The 25,156-nt window shown below is 41.8% G+C and overlaps 2 protein-coding genes across 3 annotated transcripts; one reads left to right on the top strand and one right to left on the bottom strand.

Moving 5' to 3' along the window:
* The first annotated feature begins 420 nt into the window (after window positions 1–420).
* On the top strand, window positions 421–7,296 carry MCTS1 (MCTS1 re-initiation and release factor). The gene is made up of 6 exons (XM_054995719.1): window positions 421–602; window positions 2,083–2,235; window positions 2,627–2,724; window positions 3,741–3,874; window positions 5,421–5,488; window positions 7,074–7,296. Exons 1-6 carry the CDS (start codon window positions 592–594, stop codon window positions 7,153–7,155), a joined length of 546 nt encoding a protein of 181 aa, XP_054851694.1. The 5' UTR covers window positions 421–591; the 3' UTR covers window positions 7,156–7,296.
* Window positions 7,297–8,652: 1,356 nt separating this feature from the next.
* On the bottom strand, window positions 8,653–14,109 carry C1GALT1C1 (C1GALT1 specific chaperone 1). 2 transcript variants are annotated; one of them, XM_054996614.1, is made up of 2 exons: window positions 14,051–14,109; window positions 8,653–10,022 (listed from the first exon to the last, which is right to left on the bottom strand). In XM_054996614.1, exon 2 carries the CDS (start codon window positions 10,004–10,006, stop codon window positions 9,056–9,058), a length of 951 nt encoding a protein of 316 aa, XP_054852589.1. In that variant the 5' UTR covers window positions 10,007–10,022; window positions 14,051–14,109; the 3' UTR covers window positions 8,653–9,055. The 2 variants fall into 2 exon arrangements, with proteins under 2 accessions (XP_054852589.1, XP_054852590.1); XM_054996615.1 differs by having other exon boundaries at window positions 8,653–10,011; window positions 14,051–14,102.
* Window positions 14,110–25,156: the final 11,047 nt, after the last annotated feature.

Here is a 25,156-nt window from a genome sequence, read left to right as displayed (position 1 = left end):
GACAGCTGATTTATGGTGAGTCGGACTGTGGTTTTCCAGGCATGAGCTTAACAGGCCATTGCCTGCTTCTGCAACCTTGGTTTTTGGAGGACTCCTATCTAATTACTAAGCAAGGTCAACCCTGCTTAGCTTCCAAGATATAACAAGATCGGGCTTGTCTGGACTATCTAGAACAGGGATAATGCGTAAATAAGGCACTTGAAATCGGTTTTTTGCGTCTAATTTCGTCTGAAGGCCAATATAAACGGATGAAAGTCTCCATGGCAACGGCTAAACCGAGATTAGAAAAGGGAGGTCCTTTCCGTTTCCCACACGAATTGCCTCCTGGGAGGTGTAGTCTTGGCTTCCCTCCGTTCTCGCAAGCGATTCAGGGTGTTTCCTTGGCTCGGCAAAGGTGCGGCAGGGCGGCGCTTTACGACGCGAAGGCCGTAAAGCGACGCGGGCTACCTTTACGGCTGGTGCAGAAGAGAAGGTGGGCTTGAGGGGCCGCGTGCAAGAGCAAGGAGGGACGAGTCGGGAGCTAGTGGGTGCCAGCCCCCGCCCTCCCAGGCCCTCGCTCCGCCCGGTCGCGCGGGGACCCAGCGCCCCAGGATGTTTAAGAAGTGAGTGGGGAGCGAAGCAGGAAACCAGCCCAGAGAGGATGTCCGAGGGCGCGGGGTTCCTCGGGCGCAGCGGGTTTAAAGTTATCGTGAGAATAAACGGGGAGGGGGGTTTACTCCCTGAGCTCCCCGGAGAAGCTATGGGGTTAAATGTAGCATAATCGTATCTTAATGGTAAAATGACCGGGGAGCGTGCTGATCTCAAACGCAGTGAAACTAGGCCACCTGCAGATAAAGTAGCGGCCTCTGCTTGCACAGGGTATGCGGAAAGATAGGACTTTATAGATTACCCAAAACCCAGGTGGGGACTGAGTCTGCTGTAGGAGTAGGAGGCACAGTGTTGATGGTTAAAGGCAAAAAACACAGGAGGAGATAAAGGCATTGGAATGGTTAAGTTGCAAATCAGCACTCTGCTGGTTCAGATCCCACTACTGTCACGATGAGCTCAGCAGGCAGCCTTGAGTGGGCCACTCCTCTCAGCCCCGGCTGTATTGTGGGGATAATAACAAGACTGTTCGGCATTCTGAATGGGCACTAATCTGTCTAGAAGAGTAGTATATAAGCACAGTTGTTATTGTAGACTTGTAGGAAGAGATCTTTTTTGTGCTGAGTGTGGGGACTTTCAAATGGCATAGGCCTCTAGAAACTTTAGAGCAAGAATGGTCTGAAAGTGTACCTTTGGCTGCTTTAGCATTTGAGTTATCATAGACCTTTTGTAAAATTCCAGGAATCAAAAAAGTGTGATTAGCTAATAGTGGGAATTACAACAGCAAACATTTAATGCATGCTAGTTGCTGGGACTTGCAGAGAATGCTGGAATAGGCAGACACTGGCCAAACTCAACAAGCTGCTTGTGATCTTTTAAAATAAGAGCCTGTTCCCTGCTTCAGCGAAGTTATGCCAGGAATATATAAAAAAGCAGTCTCTCCTGTCTTGCAGGAGTGCATGCTTTTTACAGTGCATGCTTGTGGAGCATGGGGATTCTTGTAAAAGAAAAGGGTCAGAGTACCCTTCTATAAAGGCTAGATATTTAAATGTTAATTGTTATAATTGTTAATTGTTATAATTGCATGCAATTATTAAATCCTTAATTGATACTCAACTGCTTAAAATGTCAGTTGCCAAGCATACTCATGAAATATGTATCATTCTGGGTGATGCAGAAGGCACAGTAACATGGAAATAAGCTTACACAAAAGGAACAATATTATCAATCAATCAATCAAAGGTTTATTACAGTCACAAGACGAGCCAAGGAACAATATTATTAAAATCAGAATGGGAGAATACCTGAAATACCAGAACGATATTTTAAGGAGTCATCCATAAGATTATTGGAGGCTTAAGGTGTGTTCCCCCCACCCCACCCCCCGCCATGTCATAAGTCTCTCAAGTATATGGCTGACTTACGGTTAAATTAATGAGGTAGGGATGAGTTGTGAATCTGGAGATCACTTCAGAAACACTTTCATTTATTTGACAGATTTGATGAAAAGGAGAATGTATCCAACTGCATCCAGTTAAAAACATCTGTTATTAAAGGCATTAAGAACCAACTGATAGATCAGTTTCCTGGTATTGAGCCATGGCTAAACCAAATTATGCCAAAGAAAGACCCTGTCAAGATAGTACGATGGTGAGTATCTCCTTTTACACTGATCTTCAAATTGCTCTTACTGTATTTACCTGGGCCAGCGATAATAATGATAGAATATCAAAACTGGTGTTTTGCTTGATCAAATTTTAAAAGTGTTTTTCTATATTTTGTGAACTACAAAGAACCAGAAGGCCAAATCTGGTTCTTTGGGTTTTACAAGGAATATTAATTCCAGTGAGGAGGCCTATCCTGAATCATGATTTTTATCTAGCTGAGTGGATAAATTGGATGATATAGTCCTTTAAGCTATGTTGTGTAACACAGAAAATGTTGTAAACATGCAAGGGATAAATTATTTCTCTTGGATAAAAAACCCCAATCCCCATTTGAAATCACCTATTAAAACTTCAGTTAACCTTGTGTCTTCCAGTCATGAACATATAGAAATCCTTACAGTAAATGGAGAATTGCTGTTCTTCAGGCAAAGGGAAGGGCCTTTTTATCCTACACTGAGATTACTTCATAAATGTAAGTGTGGAAGAAAAAATGCAGGCACTATGGGGAGAAGCAAATTATTAAAACATACTCCTTACCTACACTTGAATGTCTGTGATAAACGTTGTGCACAGTTACAGTGTAAGAGCTCACTCATTAACTGTTTGTATTAAGCTGCATCTTCTTTGCATTGTGGCTATTTGCATGTTTTATGGTGAAGCTTTCCAGATTCTGTTGTCTGCTTTTAGCTTTGTATACTTACTGTGTGTAGTACATAGATTGCCTGTTCTTTCCATTCTGTATTTATGTTTCTCACCTTTTCTTGCTTTCAGCTTGTGCTTTGCTTTCTGTGGCAGTTAATCTGATAACATTGCAACACTTTTGTTTGAGTTTTTAAAAATTATTTGCCAAATGTGTTGTTCTAGGATGGCTGGAGCTGTTCTTCAAATATATTCTTTCTTGGTGTTGTTGGTCCCTAGTCTTTTTTTCCTTAATCCTTTTTTCTTTCACGTTTTGATATATATATATATGAACCTCCTTGTTTGTATTAAGTAGATATTAAACTGCAGTCTTTTGGATACAATTTGCAAGTTTCCTGGAATGTTCCAAGTACTACAAAATAATGTTGTTGTGGACTCAACAAAATTTTGGGTTCTGCATCCGAGAGTAGGTAAAATCTAAGGTCAACTGCTACTTCTGACAATTCCTTGTAGATGAGGAGGATTTGGGATTGGAGCTGAAGGGAAGACCATGTGCTCATTTTAATTTTTATCCATGTGGATTGAGATACAAAGCAGACAAAATATAAGAGAGCTTGTATCAGAGAATGAATTGTTAAGGGAAACTTGAATACTGTATTTTGAGGGTGTGTAAGGAAGTGACTTGATAACAATGTCAACAGCATAGTAAGTTCTCTTCAGTTCACTTCATCTTAGAAAATAGACTCTTGCTGACATACACTCAATAATGCTTGCATTAGATGTTCAGCTATATTACTGAGCCCAATTATTGCTGTATCTGCTCTGATACTAACGTTTTTCCTTTCCTAGATCCATTCATTCTACCACATCAACAGGTTGATAAAGGAGCCATTAAATTTGTACTTAGCGGAGCAAATATAATGTGTCCTGGTCTGACGTCTCCTGGAGCAAAACTTTACCCTGCTGCTGCAGATACAATTGTAGTATCCTTGGGAAGTTGCTTTGTGGGGCTGTATTTATTTTATTTATTTATTTGTTGGATTTATATCCCATTGTCCCCATGAGTGGGCTCAGGATGGGTCACAACATCATAAAACCACAATTTCAATATATATATATACAGTACAATTTAAAATCACAAAACAATAAAATATCAATCCATATCACTCTGGGTAGGCACAAAAGATCTCATTAGACAGTGGAGCGGAACAAAACAGGCAAGGGACCAGCAGGATAGTTTGGCTTTCACTGTAGCACATGGGAAGAATTACTTGCATGAAGAAGAGCAAAGTTTTGTATTAGTGTTGTTTTTTCTAGTCAGTTTGCAGTATTAGTCTGATGGGTTATAGGTCTGAGGACATTGACTGAAGGAACCGTCTTATAATACAACTCCTTATAGTTTCTGAAGTGTCCTGTTGTTTTTTTTAAAGTCATTCAGTCCCTTAAATAAGTTCTTCAATCCAACCTCTGTTCCTCTTTCTCAGTACAAAGGCTGGACCAAGCACTGGTCTTCTGTGTCCCTCTAGAATCACACTAAACTGTGTTTGGGAGTTTGTGGTTTATTTGTATTTAAAGATTTAGGAAGGTTTTTTTCTCAATAAGTAAACTGTCTAGCAGTATATATTTATATTCTGCCTTTCCCACCTACACAGGCTCAAAATGGTTTGTACAGTGCTGATGAAACCGCCAATGGAAAAAGCCTCAGCCTCCATGTAGTGCCTTTTTTAACAGAAAGGCTTTAAAAAGCCTATGACCCCAGGATGGGGGCTATCCTTACCTTCACAGGGAGGCTGCTCCAGAGGGCTGGCATGGTGGCCAAAAATGGCTGTTTGAGCTATAGCTGAATAAATAAACCTAAGAGAGGACCCAGTCAGAAGAGAACCTCTGAGCAGCTCTAAGTTGGTGCACAGGTTCCTATCCGGACAGGCTGCCCTTCGGGTATGTGAGTTTCTGATCATGTAGGATTTTATAGTAAAATCTTAATGGGTTCTCTGCCCAGGCAGTTAGACATCAGGTGGTCAAGGAAAGCAAACTTATGATTACCATGGTGTTCATCTTTGTATTGGTTTCTTTGAATTTTGGCTTGAGGAAGTTCCAGGTTAACCTTTGGATTCTACAGTTCAGTGTGGGGTTCCTTCCTCCAGGAAGGATGACTGTTGACACTTGGTACATGATGGCCAAATATGTCCTTGTAGGGAGCTTAAAAAGGTTGAAGACCCTGACAAAGTTTTGCAAGATAATCCAGAGCTGCTGAGTCTATGCAGGCAGGAGCAGCCCTATTGAGTCTCTTGGGAGACCACTGGGAGCCTATGCAAATACACTTTTAAAAAGATTTAGGAAGTTTTTTTCTCAACAAGTAAACTGTCTAGCAGTATATATGTCAGACCTTGTAGTATTCTTACATCTACATATTTAACTAGTTGTTCCAGGATGCTCTCATTGCAGTGATCATTTTGATAAGGTGTTTTCTTTTTTGTTTTTTTTTGCTTAAGAATATTTGAGATTTGTTCCTTAAACGAATTGTTGTAGGCAATAATGGCCGAAGGAAAGCAACATGCGCTGTGTGTTGGAGTCATGAAGATGTCAGCAGACGACATGTAAGTCTTGATTTTAAAAAGGGAAATGCTATCATTCTCTAGAATAATGTTGGCCCAAGATGCAGCTCTACAGTCAAGAATGACTGTAGAGCTGCATCTTGGGCCAACATTATTCTTGCACTGTTGGTTCCATAAATTAATTCAGAATTAGCCTGGCATTGCTCTTCCTCCCACTGATGTGGAAACAGTGCCCTCTATGACTCTTGCATATTTTTCATAGCTAGGAGGAGCTATGCAGAAGGCAGTCATGCCCTCTAAGCTTGTGTGGTACCATCATAAACTGTTCAGTTTCCTTTCCTTTGAAGATCATAATGGAAAACCCTTTTCTTGTTCCCTTACTATTGGGTGTAAATGTACACTTACCCCTCCCCCATTTTTTTTTGTGAATCACAGCTGAATTTGCAAGAATGTGCAGTTCTTAGGTTGCAAATATTTATTTAATGTACACACCACCTTCCTGCCCAGCAATAATAAGAGTAAATTGAGATGTAATTAAAATAATAATTTTTAACGGCCATATAAGGCATCAGATGAAGGCACTGAAAGGGCGGTGATAGGAATTGGCCTCTACTCAGGGCTGAGATGCTCCTGTTGCTCTTGCTCCAGTTGCTGCTCTTTAAATATTCTGTGATGGCCTTGAGGGAAATGGCCCGTGCCCCTGGAGTGCGAGACCCTAGCAACCAGAGGTTCTTGTCCCTTGTCAGTGAGGCTTTTCTTTACACCCAGGCAAGTGCAGAGGCTGCGATTCCTGGCTCTTCCCAGCAGCCGCAAATGATGGAAGATCCTTCATTGTGTTTCCTAAAACATGCATTTTTTTTCAAAGTATGAAATGTAGTTTTAATTATGAACTGTCAAGATTCTCACATATGAAAGTGGGTTGCAGATGTTTTTGGGCAGAACTTTAGGCCGTGCTCCCTAGTCACTTTCTGTTGCATTTTTTGCTGCCAGCAATTTTCAAGGTTCTTAGCAAATATGAAAATAAGGAAATCTTTTTGTAAGGCTTTGCACTAGATCAGCAACCAGAGGCTCCTGGGCCTAACGTGAGCACTCTCAGATGCACCATTAAAACAACCAAGAGGCTAAAGTGTGGGGTGAATAAGATCGTGTTTGTGGCACAATGACTTCAGAGTAGGTCATTGGAGTTGGAGGGATGGCAGGCACAATTTTTGGTGAAACGAGTTGCTGACAGAATGCTCCAGAAGGCCATTTCTAATTGCATGCTAATAGGAGTTGGGAGCCAGCCCTCTTCCGTGTTTGTGAGCAAGATTTTTGTTTTAAGGGAGGATTGGTATGCTGGAAGGAGGGGAGGGATTAGAATTCAGACTTGCAACTTTGCTTGCAAAAGCCCAGGAAGACCTCTCTGACATTGGCTGCAGTGCAGCTTCTTTCCCCACTCAGCAGTAAATGGTGTGTCTGCACAAAATCTTGGTGGTGTAGATTCTGCTTGATGTCAATGGAAGATTCTCTTGCTGAACTGAACTAGATGACAAGTTGATTTGGAGACTAGTCCTATTGGGCTATATAGTCCAATTAAATTTCACTGGAAATATGCTTTTCTTTTTCCTGCCTCCCACTCCTCTTAAAGTGAGAAAGTCAACAAAGGAATTGGCATTGAAAATATCCACTATTTAAATGATGGGCTGTGGCACATGAAGACATACAAGTGAAGCAGCAGAACATGCGCAGCACATGAGGAATGCACTTCCAGTAAACATGGACTACTTTGTAATTCTTGTTTTTAACGTGTGACTGAATGTACAAATTTATTTTGTCCTGTGACTACACTAAATAAATCAAGTGAATGCTCAGTTCCTGTTGAGATGCTTTTCTAAACACTCAACCTTGAACATAAATAGTTTTTAGTTTTAAAAAACACTGACAAACAATCATGAGATTAATCTGCTGATGATGGAATGGGAACGGTAAGGGAAGGTATATATCAGCCCTGGTTTATTGTTATTTTCATATAAGGCAGCTTCATGTATTTTCCACGTTCTCTCTCTCTCCCCCCCCCACTTCCCTGCTGCCAACTCCACCACATATTTTTAAAAGCGGTGAGTTGAACTCATTTCCTTTAGGAGTGGAAAGAATGTCAACTGCTTAACAAGTTGAGTAACTTGATCTACAACACCACCACCTGGACTGAGGTTTCAGAGGCCAGTGGGTAAAGCGACTCTTCATGCAACAGGCTGATATTTTTAGGTGGTAAAATAAACTTGCAGATTTTTGCAAAGTCCCCTTAAAAATGAGAGCAGTGTTCAAACACTATCAACAAGGTGTGTAAAAGAGAAGCCAGAACACAGCGAAGGGCCTACATGGGGCTGTTGCAAGATGTTTCAGTCGTGATATGGTGCTGTGGGTACATTGCCCCTATAAAAAGTGAAAGATTCATATTTCCAGTTGGCCAGCAGATCTTTAGCCATTCCCATCCTATTTTAAACTGACGCACCTGGATCCCAGCCAAAGAGTGCAATTAGTTCTGCAAGACCAAAAGGATATACCTCTCAACCATGATACAGCTCATATGCTACACTTCCTTAGAAACTGAGGAAACTTCCAAAAGTAGCATAATATGTTATCATAAAGTTGATCATTCTGCTTGGCCTGCCCAGGTTCTTGGGCATATCTAAAATAGCTTCCAGTGTCCAGGCTAGGGACACAGTAGGGTACCTAGTCATGCATCATTAAGGGACTACAGCCTTCAGAACAGTATTAATTCCTTAATACTGTATGCCCTTGCATGCTTTCTGTAATAGTTTAGAGCATTTTATACCCTTTCAATATTTGTTTAATCTACTTTTCTCACTGAGACTCAAAGCAGATTACATGTAATTGATAGGATGCAACATCTGATAAGCAATTCAGTGCACTCAAGGTAGCACACTAAAATGGTAAAAACATTTCTAAAATTACAATGTAAAGAAGACAAAAACTGGTGCTATAATGAACCTAAACCACTGCACTGCTTGTGATGCTGATGCAGGACTTTGGGGGTAGGGTAGAGGACTAAGATGAAGTATTGCCCAGCCCAGCCTCACTCAGATGGCCCTGTTGCTGCCAAAGCTGCCCCCCGTACTCCCTTTATGACACAAAAGTTACAAGAGAGTAGGCTTCATCTTAAAAGGAGCAAAAAGACTGAGATGTCTATGCACAAGTCAGAAGGAAACATTTGAAGACTTTAATAGCAAATTTGCATTCTCATTTGACCATTTCGGAAAACCTAGAGATACTAAAAAACCCATCAAAATTCTGTAAAAATAGATTTAATTTAAAGTAGATCATGGATATTTTCTTATTAAATATTTACATAACTATACATTGTATTGACAATGAAACCTTGAATGGTTTCTCATGTGATCTTTAAGTCTGTATAAAAAGGATTTTTTTTAAAAAAAAGACCTCCTGTCTCACTTGTGAAAGCAGGTTGTGCCAGAGAAGAAATCATTACACCAATACCATCAAATACAAAATTTGTACCAGCTTATGTACATGCTGTTTGTTGAAAGATGCTGTACATTATGACCACATATTCTATATGCATTATACACATCTAGTGTAACAATGTCATCAGTCATTATCAGAGCCTGGGGGAGGTAGGAAAACCAAGGCATCATTAAAACTGTGTCCGTATGCTCGGAGCCTGTAGACTCCATACATCATCACATGCATATGATTAGGAGACAACCCACTGAACGTGATGGCCATATCTGAACAACACCCTTCTACCACCTGTTGGGGGTGACTTAACATTGCCTCTTTAATAAGAGAACCAACTGACTTCGTGTTGAAGATATCCTTCTTTTCAGAATCTTCTGCATTTTCAGCCTGCACCCCTGTGTACTTCAAGCAGACAGCTAACTGTTTATCCTCAGACAGTTTCCAAATCATCCCCCCCTGTTCTGGACACTTGTCTGGATCCTCAAAAATTTTATAAAGTCGCCTTAGTGATTCAATACTTAAGACAATCCCTCCATCACCGTTCACGTACTGCAGGTCTCCAGATGTCTCGGTTCGGCCTGTGTAAAATGGCTGGGACGAGTCTTGCTTCAGCAGGAAATATTTGAGATTTTCTATTATGGCAAAGGTGGTGGGATGAGCCAGGAAGAACCAGTTGTAGTCATCCTTGTAATTTTCATAGGCGAGTTTATATGCTTTCCTCATCATGATCCACATGTCCTGCGTGTCAAGCACAATGGAGTCAAATACTTTGATCTTTTCAGAACTGTAAAACTCTGCCTTGTCACAGTGTTTGCTCCAGGTCTCCCTCACAGCTGCCCAGTAGCTAAGGTCCTTAGGTTTGACGAGGATGATGCAATAGACACGGATGCTGTGGCTAAGATCCAGGCGCTCATCTTCAGAGAGGTTTAAAACGTCCTCCTTTCTGGGAGCCTGAAGGTGGCGGTGCTCGTGAGATTTGGTGCTGTGGTCCATCTTAATGTGTCCAAGAAGAGTGACCAATACACAGAAGACCCCTCCTAGCATCATGCCCTTCACAAATGCACCACTTTCGGAAATCATGGCTCCTAGAAGAAAACTGCCAATGAGATGCAGAGGGAAGTGGGAGAGAGAGGCATTTTGTTAGCAACTGTATAAACTGAGAACCTAGTTTGCATGTGTCCCTGGTTGTATCCTGCTTCAGAGTCCTAACAAAATTAGTATTTCAGTATGGAGGAATACATGCCCACACCAAGAATTAAAAGTATTTTTACTGTGCTAGATTAGTGTACTTTGGGGTGTGTGTGTGGTATGTGAGTGAGTGAGTGAGCGAGTGAGTGTGTGAGTGAGTGAGTGAGTGAGTGTGTGTGTGTGTGTGTGTGAGAGAGAGAGAGAGAGAGAGAGAAGGGACAGCAAATGTCCTATGCTGACTTGGCCATCAACCAAGTTTGGAAATGGCAAAGATACTATTGAATTTAATCTATCCATTTTCTAAATGTCTTTCTTGCCCGTAAAAGTTTTGGATACTGTCGGATACAGAAGGAACAGAAAAGGGCAGCACGGTCATGAGCCATCCATCATATAGTGACAGCACTAGGCACAATTTTTAACAGCATAGTTAAGTAGTTCTTACATAAAGAGATGAAGGGGATTAATTAGCACACCTATTCAGCTCTTCCCTACAAGAAAAATGCCAGTTTGCCTGTAGTTTGCCTGGTGGTAAAAGAGCTCTCTCTCAATTAGCTTTTACTTTAGGAATTCACATGGAGGAATAAAGAACTACCAGGGGGTGGGTGGGTGGGGGGAGCAGGGAAGTACCGTGGTGAGTGTATTGGCCATGTGAGCTATCAGCTCAACTGGGAGACCCAGGGCGCCCATAATTATTTTCTAATTACATTGCTGTCAAAGCAAACACCATAGTTAGAGAATGGTACAGAGTAGGTATATTTTGCCCACTCTTTCAAAACATGCTTGTCCCACATGTTGAAGGATACAGCAGAATAGAAAGCTGCGTTCATGATTATTGGTTATTTAGTAAATGTTTCATAACGCACCCTTTCACAGCTTAGGGTGGCTTACAAAAATTCACACTGAAATATCCAATAAACTAACCGCTCAAAAGCATAACAGATCAAACATATTAGATTACAATACATAGCCTACTATACATAGTCTGAAATATTTATTTTTACCCCATTCTTCCTGCAACAAAACCAACAGTGTTCTTATATGTCGGCCTTCTCGACAGATTAGTGCTACAATCAGAGCAGTGAACAAAGTCACAGATCTCTTCCTGCAGCAATAGTAATAACAACTGCACTTATATACTGCTCTTCTTGACAGATGTGCCCCACTCAGTGGTAAACAAAGTCAGTGTTATTATCCCCACAATACAGCTGGGGAGCTAGAGTTGAGATGAGTGGTTTACTCAAGGCCACCTGCAGAGTTTATGGCAGTAGTGGAAGTCGAACTAGCAGAGTGCAGATCTGCAGCTGAACCATTTAATCACTATGCTACTGCAACTCAGGACAGTATACATGGTTCTACGCTATTCTATTTTATCCTCACAACAGCCTTATGAGGTAGATTAGGCTGAGAGTGACTGCCCTAATGTAAATTTCTCTGTAACAGGGAATCTGAATCTGCCTCCATCCTGTCCTCCTCTAACCACTATACAACCCTGGCTTAGTAAGCACTTCTTACTTAATACACAGGTCAGTTTTACCATTTGTCCAGAGTTAACTGTCATTTGGAACGAGCCTCATGATACCTTATGGGTAAATGAATGTATTCTGTCATAAGCTTTCTTGGGCCAGAGCCCATTATGTCAAATGCCATAATAAATTAACTTTTAGGGTGCCCTGTTGTTTGAAGTGCATTAGGCTAACATGGCTACCTCCCTAGAATATATCAGACGCTTGAGCATGAATACAGCAGGAGAGAAGGCAAGACTATGTAACAGCGTCTTGCCTTCTTCTGCTTATGTAACAGTGTTTTGCCTTCTCTCCTGCTGTATTCATGCTCAAGTGTCTGATATATTCTAGGGAGGTAGCCATGTTAGCCTAATGCACTTCAAACAACATGGCATCTCAGTTCGATGTAGTGCACAAGTGTTAGAAAAGTCTCAGGTTGGTGAGGTGAGAGAAGAGGAGCTACTCTTTACTTCACTGTCTGCAATTTTACATAACAGCCAGGAAATTCTGTAATATTAAACTTTTGGATGTCCTGACCTGGATAACGCAGGTGAGCCTGATCTTGTCAGATCTCAGAAGCTAAGCTGGGTTGGCCTTGGTTAGTAACTGTATGGGAGACCTCCAATGAAGACCAAGATTGCAGAGGTAGGCAATGGCAAACCACCTTTGCTCGTAACTTGCCATGGAAAGCCCACTAGGGGTTGCTGTTAGTCAGCTATGACTTGAGGGCACTCTCCACCACCAAGCTTTTGGGATAGAGTAGGATTAAAATCTAAATACAAGCATACATGAGTGTAATGTAGTAGCCAAGAAGGTGAGTGACATTGGGAAGTCCCTCCTTTGTAATTGATTTCTACCATGAATTCACTATGAGGTCTCAAGGAAGCCACAATTCATGCAGGCAACCTCACCCCACTCCAACTTGGCACAATATAGGAATAATACCACTGATCTCCTGTGCAGGGTTCTACAAAATATACAAAAGATATTGTATATTCACGCTACATTGTAGTTTGCACTGCAGCAGTCAAATGAAAAGGCAGTGGCACTGCAGACGTTTTACAAGTTGATTTGGGCAGAAGTTTCAAAGGCTGCCAGTCTGTTGCCATAGTAGTGACTTGTAAAAGTTTTCAGAAGCAGATCTCAGCCTGTATTTTTTTTTGGTCTCATAACTTTTTGGTGGAGCACAGCGGTTAAGAAAGGGAGCTGTGAGGGAGGAGATCTCTGGTTCAAATCATGCCTCTGTCACACGAACACCAGGCAAGCCACTCTGTCAGTCTCAACCCCTGTCTCTAGAATATGGGGATGAAAACAGCAACCTAATTTACAGGATGGTTGGAAATATTACAAGGTAATATGCATGTAGCACTTTAAACTCTGAGAGCACTCTATAAATAAACAGTATCTATATGATACAATTTCTGAGTACACAGAGTCAATCTACCCTCTACTCTGTGAGTTTGACTGTAGCACAAAAATTGCAGCAAATAAAGTAGCATTACTACAGTCAATATTAACATGGCCAATGTGAACATTTTTGGTGCTGCCAATCAATATATCAAATTCTCAACAGGACAAAATATGTGGATACTTAAATCCAGAAAATGAAGGCATGGATTGACAAACCAGATTTTTCTACAAATCTGAGAAAATCCCCAGGTTTGCAGAAAAATCTGAAAACTTAACCCCTCCCCCCAACTTAGATTTCCTGGGTAGAGGCTGCTATGGGAAAGGAGCGAAAGCTGAAGACAGGGTGGTAGATAAAGGTAAGCCGCTTGGTGCGCGCGAAGAAGAGAAAGCAGGGACAGGTGAGGCTATGAGAACTGCCAGGATGAGGGAAAGAGAGTGGAGATAGGGGAGATACAGGGGAATTACAAGCCCCCCCCGCCCAATTCTTGCAGGTTCCCCACCTGCAATTGTGTCTGACCCTGTTGCCAGCACAGCAAAAGTGGGCCATAGTTTTCCTGGGTAGAGGCTGCTGGGAGGAGGAAGGAGGGAAAACTGAAGACAGAGGGGCAGTTAAAGGTAAGTTGGTGGGTGAGTGGGAAGAAGAGAAGGAAGCAGGGAGAGGTGAGGCTATGGGGGTTGCCAAAAGGAGGGAAAAGAGAATATTGTGGGTGGGTGTGTGGGGAGACGCCTCGGCAAGTCCTTGCGGGTCCCCCGCTTGAATTATGTATTCTTTGCACAAACTGCGCTGTAAACTGCAGGTAAGGATGGGCTGGGTGAAGGGGCAGAACGAAGATCTGCTGCGACAAGGCTTCCTGCCTCTTCTGCAGTTGTGGATTTACTCGAAAGGAGGTTAGGATAAGCGAAGCCTCAGGGAGACCCACCGAAAAGAGGGCGGGGGGAGGACTCAAGGCCCCCCCCCCCAAGGATCCCACCGCTCAAAGAGGTCCGTCCCCGCGACCCTTCCTCCCCCTTCCCGAGGGCTCACCTAGGAGGAGCCGCTCCCACAGCGCCCAGCCGAAGTCAGCGACAGCCACCCTCCCTCTCTAGGAAAGGAAACCGGATCCGCTTCCTTTCCTTATCTCTATGGTGCAAACCGCAGCTCCGCCCCTCCTCGGAAGGAAGGGAGGAGGAGGTTAGGGGACGGCTGCGACGGCCCGCCCCTCTCAGAGCTCAAGAGAAACACAAGTTGTGCACAATAAGCACTTCCGGTACACATTGACCCTCCTATGAGGGGCATGGGGGCAAGAAGCCAGAAACGCTTTAAAAGTCTATGAGAGAAGGATGCGGCATTTCTCTCCTCTCCTGCGCCAGCTTTCTGTTTCTTTGCATTGGTCGTCTCGTACTTTCCACTGGAAACCCAGAAGAGTTGTGGAGATTTTGTTAACGTCAAAAAGAGTCCAGTAGCGCCTTTAAGACTAACGTGAGAAATCATGTTCAGAGTGCTTTTCCTTTGTGAAAAAGAATATTTCCTTGCTAGTTTTGCGCTGACAAAAACCGATAGCAAACTGAAATCCAGAACAGTAACCAAAGCTTATGAACCACAGGTGAACCCCAATACTGAAACAAATCTAATTCAACATCACACACTTATACAAATACTGATACCTAATTAACATACCAAACACAATATTCCTACTATGCCTATTGTTTGGAGTTCCTGGGTTAAAACCTGTGGTGTGCAAATCCTCCTATTATTTACAACATTGCCGCCAAATGGTCATCCTGCAGAAAAGATGTAAGCTTACGGAAGTGTTTTAAGACAATGGTTATCTCATGCAGTCTATGAAAAAAGTATAAAAGCACTTAAGAGAAAAATGCCATGCAGCTAGGTGATGATACTAGATGAATGCTTCTAAAAAACACCTCCAAGCACTCCCAGTACTCAATACAATGAATACTAAATGAAAGAAATCCAAGTTATTTCATTACAACGTTGCTGCTTATAATTTTTATAAACATTTTTGTTGCACATTGGTAATGATCTAGGTAGGAATCTCCAGTTTCTGCCCCATAGAAAGGTAAAGAAAGTTAGATTGTGGTTCAGTGGGAAAGCGCAGGATAATTTCTGGTGGACCATTTGGTGACTTTTGCAAGCTGCGATTCTTGCAAAGAATGTTGGGACTTGTTGGATCTTCTGATCTATTAGCAACTGCGTATCCTTAGAATCTTTTAACACCAATATGCTATTGGATTTATTATTTTCTTAAAACATTTATCTACTCAGCAGACATTTTTGATGGCTTATAGTAACAGTTTTTTTGTTTTTAAATTACAGCAGCCAAAACAATAAATCAGCAATATAGATGAAAGCAGCAATATTTGTTTATTTTATTTAGGAGATTCCTAGACCAGCTCTCATGAAGCAGCGAACAAAAAAGTAAAACCAATAGGAGCATAAAATTATTAATAACACTGAGCGATAAAATGATAAAACCACAAAGGAGCATAAATAGCTGCTTAATCAGCATTTATAAGCAATAGTAATAAAATAATAATAAAAATAGCTCCATATATGCCATAAAACAACCAGCTTAAAAGGATGAGATAAAACTTGTGTTAGAAGCTTGGGTAAAAAGAAATATTTCGGCTTGCTGCTGTTAACAGTAGGGTAGGCAGCAGGCAAGCCTCAAGGGGGAGAATCTTCGAAAGGTTTGTCACCACCTGTGCTACCCACCTCACCTCTGCAGAGGAGCAAAGAGCAAGAGGCTGGAATGTAGATCTTAGCTTGTGGGATGTATGATATGGAGAGAGGCAGTCCTTCAACAATCAAGGTTCCAGGCTGTTAAAGATAAGAAACAGCACACTGAACTTTGGTGGAAAATCATTTTTATTTATTCATCCATTTATTTCATTTATACCCCACTAGCGTCACCCCAAAGTGGCAGACATTTGTCTCCTCTATTTTATCTTCACAACACCCCTGTGAGGTAGGTTAGGCTGATGGGTCCAAGGTCATCCAGCAAGGTTCCATGGCACAATGGGGATCTGAACCAGGATCTCTACGATCCCAGTCTGACACACTAATTACTACACCACGCTGATGATAACAAATGGGCTGGCAGTGCAGATCTTTCAGTATTGGGGAGATACAACCTTTGTATCCTGCCCTTGACAGTAGTGTGGTCTCTACTGAACCAGCTAAAATTTCCAGTTTTCCGTGGCAACTCTACGTAAAGTGTGTTACAGTTATCTAACCTGGATGGAATCAGAGTATGCATCACAACAGTCAAATCATGCTTTTAGGGAAGAGATGAAAATCGCCCAGGGGTCAGTAACATAAAATAAACCTGGAAAGAAAAAGTGCGCCTCCAAATAATTAGGGCAGGAATGGAAAATCAAAAATCAATTACAAAAAGCACCAATGATTTTGCCCTCATATAAGGATGAGAGTGCTGGTCTCAGAAGACAATTCCACAAGTGGGTGGGTGGGTGGGGGGGACAACAGAAAATACTGGCAAAGAAATTCTGTAGGTGCTTTTACTTTGTAAATTCAAAACACTTTGGTAGAATATAGGAATTCTAGTAAAAAAACGAAGAACACTCAACTTATCTTTGTCCTAACTATTCTTAAGATTTTAAAAAGAAATTAGAAAGGAAACACTGCCATCTTGTGGCAAAAAAGAAAGCAGTTTTCCTGCCTCTATTTCCCAGCCCAACAAGCAGCTCTTGTATTGAAAGGTAGTGCAATACACTCTGGTTTGTGGTCCAGTTGAGATACAAGGAGGCAATATTCATGCCACCTAAACCACATTCTTATGAAACACATTCTTATGAACAGGTAGTCCAAGAAAAGTCCCTTAACATACAGAGACAATGGCTCCTGTTTTCAGTTATTCCTCCTAAACATTTTCTTGACTAAATCAAAAAGAGTCCAGTAGCACCTTTAAGACTAACCAATTTTATTGTAGCATAAGCTTTCGAGAATCAAGTTCTCTTCATCAGATGCATGGTACAGAAACTGGACTTGACTAAGTTCTTGACTAAGTTCTTGACTAAGTCCAGTTCTTGACTAAGACATCTTACCATGGAGAACTTGTAAAAAGAAAGTTTTAAAAATCAGGGTTTCTGTGTGGAAAACTACCACATCATGAATGAAGGAACTGTGGGAAAATCAGTTAAGGGAGTTATTCTATGATGCTGGTGCTTCCAATCCGAATTTTATTTCTCTTGACTGTTTGGCTCCCTGGCCTGATGTGTTAAACAAGGAGGTCATGTGTCTTATTAGGAGGCTAAGATTAGGAAAAGCTCCTGGCCCCAATTTAAGTCCTAATGAAATTTTTAAGGGTGATCCTCAATGGTGGACTACAGTCCTAGTCCCAGGGTTCACTTTAATTAATTCATCTTGCCAGATGTCTAAATCATGGTTACATTTGATTATAGTCATGGTTACATTTGATTATATACCCAGTGAGAGGTGGGCACGAACTGGGAAAATCCCGAACTGAGCGGTTCATGGTTCATCGCGTTTCATGAACCATGAACTTTCATGAACGTGCCTCGGTTCATGAACTGGTTCATTTGGTTTGTGAAAACGTCACTTCCGGGGCAGCAGAAGGTTACTTCTGGGGCTGCAGAAAGCCCATTCCCCCCCCCCAGTTGCCTAGGAAACTGATCAATCGGCACCAGGCTGTCTGCAACAATGAACCGAAAAACAAACCAAATGAACCAGCCTAAAGTTCGTGGTGGTTCGTCAGAAATGGGCTCTGACGAACTGCCGGTTTGCGAACCACGAACTGCCCCAGTTCGTGACAAATGTTGGTTTGTATTTCGGTTTGTGCACACCTCTAGTCCCAATATTTAAATCTGATGAATGCTTGTTATTGGCCAAATAACCTTTTTTCTTCATTGGGATAGCTGTATCCTCTTACTTAGGAAACTTTTGGATTGGATGGAATCAGAAGCTTTGCTGGGTCATGAGCAGATTGGTTTCAAACCGGGCTTCTCAACTTATGACCACTGCCTAGTCCTTTACCATCTGGCTGAGAAATATTCACCCTTTAAAAGGGGGTGATTATATGTGGCCTTTATTGGTTTTAAAGGGGACTTCGACTCTATAAATTGCCCCAAATTGTGGAGTAAACTTGCCCAAGCCACCACTGACAAAAGGTTCCTAGAACTTATACAACAACTATATTGTGGCGCAATTGCTCAAGTGCACTATGGGCATGAAGAACATTTAACAAACTCATTTAACCTGGAAAAAGGAGCAAGATAGGGCTATTTACTAGCTCCCTTTCTGTTTAATTTATACTTAAATGATTTAGTATCTAATTTTGAAGGACAATGCCATCCACCTAAATTAGTTGAGACTAGGGTCCCTGTCTTGCTTTATGCGGATGATGCCGCCATTTTGTCTTACCCCAGAGTTTGTCTGCAAAGGGCCTTGCAAATCTTTCCCAACTATTCTCTGCATGAGAGTCTGGTGATTAACTACCAGAAATCAAAGATCCTAGTCTTCACCAAAAGTAGGAGATAGTCCCTGTTACAATGATCAATCAACAGATTTAATATTGAACAAGTTAGGACCGTCTCTTATTTTGGGATTCTGTTTTCGGCAGACTTATCTTGGAATCCCCAACTCAGAATGGTGTTTAACAAAGCAAAACCCTGTGCAAATGCTGTAATCAGGTTCTTCTATAATAAGGGAGAGAAGTACATTCCCGGGGCTCTACAGGCTTTTAACTTGAAAGTGGTTTCCCTAATGCTTTACAGTTCAGCTACTTGGACTAAAGCAATATCTGAAAATATAATTCAGCCTTGCTCAAATTCTAAGAAAATGGTTGACTGTACCCTGTTGTGTCTCAAATGTTGCATTGTGGGCAGAATTTGGCCAAACATCTTTGGAGGCAAGAGCGTGGCTCTCCGCCCTCAAATTGAGAATAAAATTGTTTTTTTTTTTGCAGAGGATGATGTATTGGCTACCTTGAAATGGGAACTGCAAGAGTGCAACCTTAGATAAAGAAATAAATAATTAAAGCTTCCCAGGGTTTTTTTTCTGGGAAAAGAGGGGGTGGAACTCAGTGGGTTGCCCTCGGAGAAAATGGTCACATGGCTGGTGCCCCGCCCCCTGATCTCCAGGCAGAGGGGAGTTTAGATTGCCTTCCGCACCACGGCGTGGAAGGCAATCTAAACTCCCCTCTGTCTGGAGATCAGGGGGCGGGGCCACCAGCCATGTGACCATGTTCAAGAGGTTCTGGAACTCCGTTCCACCGCGTTCCAGCTGAAAAAAAGCCTTGAAGCTTCCTATTAACCCAAATTAGCTTCCCTCAGAAGAAGCTACCTGCTCTGACCGTGTCTCTTTCTGTTCTTTCAGTCAACTTCCTAAGGGTGGGTCAATTCTGTTTTGTCTCTGGATCACTCAGCTGTTCCCAGTGCAGCAGAATTACTTTCTTTAAAGATTGCCTTGTTGTCTCTTTGTTACAGCTTTGGGCTTACCTCCCTACAATGATGACGCACACTCAGAAAAGTGATTATTTTAATATTAATTAAAATTGGTGGCTTCTCTAAAAGGGTTTACTTTTTAAGGGTTTCCCCCCACCTTTCTATTCAAAAACCTCCAAGGTGTTTTACAAAACTAAGAATAATAAATCAGGTAAGATTATAACAAGAAAACCAATATGGCAAGGAGCAAAGAGCGGCTACATGCCATGTTGCCTAGGATCGCCAAGTCTTGCTTGGGAAATTCCTGGAGATTTGGGAATGGTATGTGGGAGGGTGAGGTTTGAGGAGGAGAGGGAACTCAGTGGGATGTGAAGCATGGAGTCTGCCCTCAGAAGTTGCCATTTCCTTTGGGAGTACTGATCTCTTTAGTTTGGAGAACAATAGTAATTTGGGGAGAACTTTAGGCTGCACCTGGATGCTGGCAGTCCTAATCTTGCGCCCTCAGTAATGGAGGTCATTCTTATTTTTAAAAAGAAAACATTTTAAAGTGTGCAATGCATGTCTCAGCTGTCAAAAACATAAAAGCCCTGGAGCTGAGTAGAGATGTAGCGTTGGAGAAACAGAGCAGACAGATCTGTATTGTGTGAAGTGCAAGACAGAACCACTGAGTGGTGTAAACCACCTGTTTTTCCTTTTAAAGTAAGATGGCAAATCTGTCAGGGGTGCACCACGTCAGGCTGAAGGAGGGAAATTGTATGATTTAATGGTCCCCATAAAAGCAGCATGCACATGTAGAAAACTGGCATGTCAAGGAGGCTACCAGGCTAAAAACCTTCTATCTGCCATCTATTTTATTCTGTGCAAGGGATTTGTTTTAAACTGAAACATGCTCGATCACATAAATCTTTACCTGCCTCAATGAGAATCAGACCTAGGAGTTGAGAGCCAATCTGGGTAGGGGAAAAAAAATCCTGGATTTGATTAAAGTACAAGTGGAACAAGTTACATATTCGCATTTCACGCTCTGAGTTCTGGCATCGGAGTAGTATCTTTGAACACTCACGACCGGGGCAATCGTGTCTCAGATGATTTCATCTGAGAGATGCAGATAGCTCTGCCGATGCTGGTTATCACATTCCACCAAGTGGAGGTCAGTCCAAAGTATGCGTTATATATCTTCTGTTTTGCATCATCAAGCCCATATTTCAAGTCCCACTTCAACAGTTGTTGATCATGTAGCAGGGTGCCAGGGATGGTTTTCAATGAGTTGCAACTTACTGCTTCAGCTATTTCAGCAAATTGTTTTCCTGCTGGTGTTCAGGCAGGTTCTCTCCCTGTTCTTGGCAGAATGACGAATGTAGCTACAGATTTCAAGTGTCACTCCAATACATTTTCAGCTCCCCCATCTCCACTTACAAGGGAGAAGATTAGCAAGGCAAACCTCTTAGAAGCTTGAAATGATATTTTTATGTTGCTGTAACTGGACTGATGCTATCACTTGATACTGGAATAAGCAACCAACAATAATTACAGACTATCATTATACTGTTGTTTCATGGTGTTACCTACATCAGATAGGAATTACAATAATATTAAAATGTATAACACCTTTTACCCAACCGTGGATCGCAACTGGCCTGTTGGTTCCAGTGGCACATCGTATCAACTTACAGTGGGAAAATATATTCAACATTTTTTCCAGATTGGCCGTGTCAAGATATGGGGCCATCTTCTAGGCTACTCTGAGCTGTGAGAAGGTGTTTTTTTTTTTTTTGCTGCAGCATTTACTTGCTTTTTTAGCATCAGTGTTGGGTGTGGTATAACACCACGGATCTTAACTGTGTTAGCCTGAGTCAACTGAACCCCATCAAAGGTCGGTAGCATGATGTCCTTCAAGATTTCTTCTTTTCCAACCAGCATCACTTCCGTCTTGTCTGGGTTCAATTTAAATTTGTTTACTTTCAACCAATTGTCAACAGCTGTCAAGCAGTGACTCAGAGCTAAGCTACAAGAGATGAATTACACGAGGAGGAGCACGTGAAGGGAGTCGCAGTGTTAGCTGGGAAGCTGAGTTTTAAAAGGGATCGGAAGGCTTTATCAATTTCCCCTCTCTACAGAGCCAGGGAGATGGCTGCTCAGAATTTATTTCCTCTTCACCTCTTAGAAGGGGAGGTGAAACTGACAGAGCCTTCTGGAGGCAAAATGGAAATTAACAAACCCTCTGAGCAGCATCTCCCTGGCTCTTTAGAAAGGGAAATTGACAAAGCCTTCCGACCTCTTTTAAAACTCAGCTTCCCAGCTAACATTGCCACTCCCTTCACATGCTCCTTCTTGTGTAATTTGTCTCTTGTACCTTGGCTCTCAGTACCTCTACTGTATCATCTGGGGATCTGGATAACGGGATTAGACAAGTGTGGTTGTATTTATAATAATAATAATAATTGTGTGTCATCAAGTTGCAACTGACTCTTGGTAACCCCAGGGCCATGGGTTTTCAAGGCAAGAGACACGAATAAGTGGTTTGCCATTGCCTTCCACTGCATAGCAACTCCACTCTTCCTTGGTGGTCTCCCATCCCAGCACTAACTGTGGGTGCCCCTTCTTGCAGCCAAGATTAGATCTAAAGTGGTACTGAATGGGGTGATTTCATGATTTCTGGGATACCTTGGTCTGTTGTATTGTTTTATTTAATTCTTTACGTCTGTGATACTAGATGTAATTGTTTTTAGCTGACGTGATGTATGGTTTGAAAAATTTGTGATGCCCTATGGCTGTAGACTATAAATTTACTTGTTTCTTGTTCCTATTCTGTTTATCAACATTACATTTCATGGAAGCCAAGAGAATCTAGAAGGACATAGAACAGCATCCCATCCCTTATTTCAGATGACTATGAAGACTGTCCATTTTTACCAAGGCTAAACACTACAGCTTGTGGTGTATGCACACATCTAGCTTTTAACTATCAAAGGTATTATATTTAACTATAAAAGACTTGGGAGAAAAGCAAACAAGAATCACTTACCTGTGACGGTCCACTGGACATTAATTGCAGGGGCACCGCTGGAGCTACAAAACAAGAGACCTTGGGCAAAGAGCCTTGTCCCATTTTTCTTTCTTCCATGCCACCTTTGCTCAAAATAGAGCCTGAGCAAATCCTAGCATGGCCAAAGAGACAGGAAAAGGTAGCTTTTCCATGACATTTTTGTAGTAGTGAAAAGTAGAAAATGTAAAACAACTGGTAGGTAACACCAATAGTACATGTATTTGATTTGCATAATTATGAAACAGTGTGCAAAATATGCAGATTAGCTTTGGGAAACGTGATTATGGCAGCCTTGCCCCTTCCCCATTTTATCCTTACAACAATCTTCTGCTGTAGATTAGGCTGGACTAAGATCACCCATCAAACTTCATGGCACAATGGAGATTTGAAATTGGATCTCCCAGATTATAATCCAGCATTCTAACCACTACCGTACTGGTTCTCCAATATTTCAATTACTTCTTTATTTTTCAAGACTACTTGGTTCTATTTTCTATGCATTTGCAAAATATAATAACAAATATTTACTAATCACTATTAATTTACTACTAATTTAGCAATTCACCCTTTTCTGCTGTTTTGTCTGTCAACCTGTCTCTGCGTGTCTGTTTCTCTCTCTGTTTACCGCATCTGTTCTGTTTATGTCATTTATTGGCATCCTCTTGAATATCAAACATAATAGCTGTCTCCTGTGATTCACACCCCTCTTCCTGGACCCTCGCTATAAACAAGATACACTGGATGGGGATTTTATTTCAGTTAGCCTAAAATGTAACCACTGACACTTGCATCTGTCTTCTTTTATAGTGACTGCTTTTTCAATGAACAGAAAGGCCATCCTATTCCTGAAAGAAAAGGGCTCAGTCTGTTTCCCTGAGCCTGCTGTCTGTTGACGGAAGGTTAACAATTCAGGTTGCAGTTACTCAACATAGGTATCTAATTTTAGAGGCAGAAATTATAGTCATTGAATCTTTAATATAATTTCTGTAGACAGAATATGCATTGTCTAAGATATTATCTTTTATATCATGATAACATCAGCATAATTAACTTCCTGAGCGCTCTAAAGGAGTGCTCTAAATGGACCTCTTCCTGTAATTTCTTTTCAAAAAGTCTGGAATTCTGCACCAAAGCTCCCAGTGATGTTTCAAGACATGGTTCCCAGTAATCCTGAGAATCTTAATATGGTACATAAACCAACTGAGAATTTATCTAGACATCAATAGATTATCTAATTCATATGCAAAAGGATATATAAAGAATGCAGAAATGTATTAATCCAACAGATTAATCATAGCTATTAGCTTCAGACACTGTTCAGATACACAGAAGAAACGATGAGGGGGGCTGAGAGAGGCAAAAACTTGCCTCGTGGTGGACTGCCAACTCAAAATAACACAAAACATGCCCCTAAAGCCTCATGTAAAGTGCTAGATATTGCCTGGACAGCTTCTTGCCCTGACTATCCTTGGTGTTCCTAGACTGAGTGTCCCTAGACTGGAATTGCCAAAGAAGGATGGGGGGCTGGGGTGAAAGCACGTACGGAATTCCAAAGTAGGCAAAGTCAGCAGAAAGCATTTGGCCCTTTCCAGCTGAAAGGCAGGCATAGTTGCTTTATCATCTCCTTGCTGTGCCCTGGCCATTTGCCTTTGGTTAATGCTTTGCATCCGACCAGTCCTCTCTGTACTCCTTTCTGAGGGCCAAACTACAAGTGACGAATGACACAGGTTGGACACTTGTCAGCTTCCCTCAAGTTTTGATGGGAAATGTAGGCAGCTTGGTGGAATGTTGGACAAGTGACAGTTGAAAAGTCCATTGGACAGCAGTTGGAGAGCCAAGCTGCAAGACCAGGACACCTACATTTCCCATCAAAACTTGAGGGAAGCTGACAAGTGTCCAACCTGTGTCATTCGTCACTTGTAGCTTGGCCCTGAGCATCTCATCCTGCATTTGTGTTCCAGTCTGCCCCTTGATGCAATTATTTACTTATTAGTAAATTTACTATTTACTTCTTTTTGACATATTAGGCGTGATAAGGATTATTAAGATAGATTTAAATGTTTTAGGTAATGGATTTAGGAATTTTTGCATGAGTGAGGGAGAGAGTTTTGGTTCTTCTCCTGTCTGTGTTCTGCTGAAGCAGATATTTTATTTTTAGGGGAGAGTGTAGGAGTGTGCAATTCAGTATATCTGGTCTGAAAATATACTGGAAAAATACCTTATTTGTATTTTTGGCTATATTTGGGAATCCTGATTATATCCAAGATTCTCGGTCATACTGATAAATCCATTCCCAAATATACTCAGAATTATCAGCAGCTTATTTTACACCTCGCTCCACCCTCTTTCTAAAAACACTTGGCAGGTGCCAGGAAAGGTGTCAGCAGGCACCATGGGCACCATGTTGGGAAACCCTGCTTTATCCCATTGTCTCATCCTTCTGTTGCCGCTTCACTTCTTCCAACTGCTGCTCCAGAACTGTGCCCATACACTCCACTGTACAGCACCCATGCTGCTGGGTATAGTTGCCTGCCATTCTACCACTTGTTGCCGGCTACACTGTGTGCTTGCCAGTGCTGCCCAGATATTTGCTCTCCTTCAGCACCAGCTGCTCTGTCCTCCACTATGTCATGCCCAGTTCGGCCTTGTTGACACTTGCACTAC

This window comes from Eublepharis macularius, chromosome 13, assembly GCF_028583425.1.
Source record: "Eublepharis macularius isolate TG4126 chromosome 13, MPM_Emac_v1.0, whole genome shotgun sequence".
Classification (NCBI taxonomy): Eukaryota; Metazoa; Chordata; class Lepidosauria; order Squamata; family Eublepharidae; genus Eublepharis; species Eublepharis macularius.
Note: the sequence above shows the minus strand (reverse complement) of the source record. Positions and strands in the feature narration are given on the sequence as shown.

Bases quoted from the DNA above. Each gene is read 5' to 3' on its own strand.
- MCTS1 (XM_054995719.1), top strand. The intron at 3,875-5,420 runs GTATCCTTGGGA...GAATTGTTGTAG, and splicing joins CTGCTGCAGATACAATTGTA to GCAATAATGGCCGAAGGAAA. The intron at 5,489-7,073 runs GTAAGTCTTGAT...CTCCTCTTAAAG, and splicing joins AAGATGTCAGCAGACGACAT to TGAGAAAGTCAACAAAGGAA.
- C1GALT1C1 (XM_054996614.1), bottom strand. From the start codon at position 10,006: ATGATTTCCGAAAGTGGTGCATTTGTGAAGGGCATGATGCTAGGAGGG.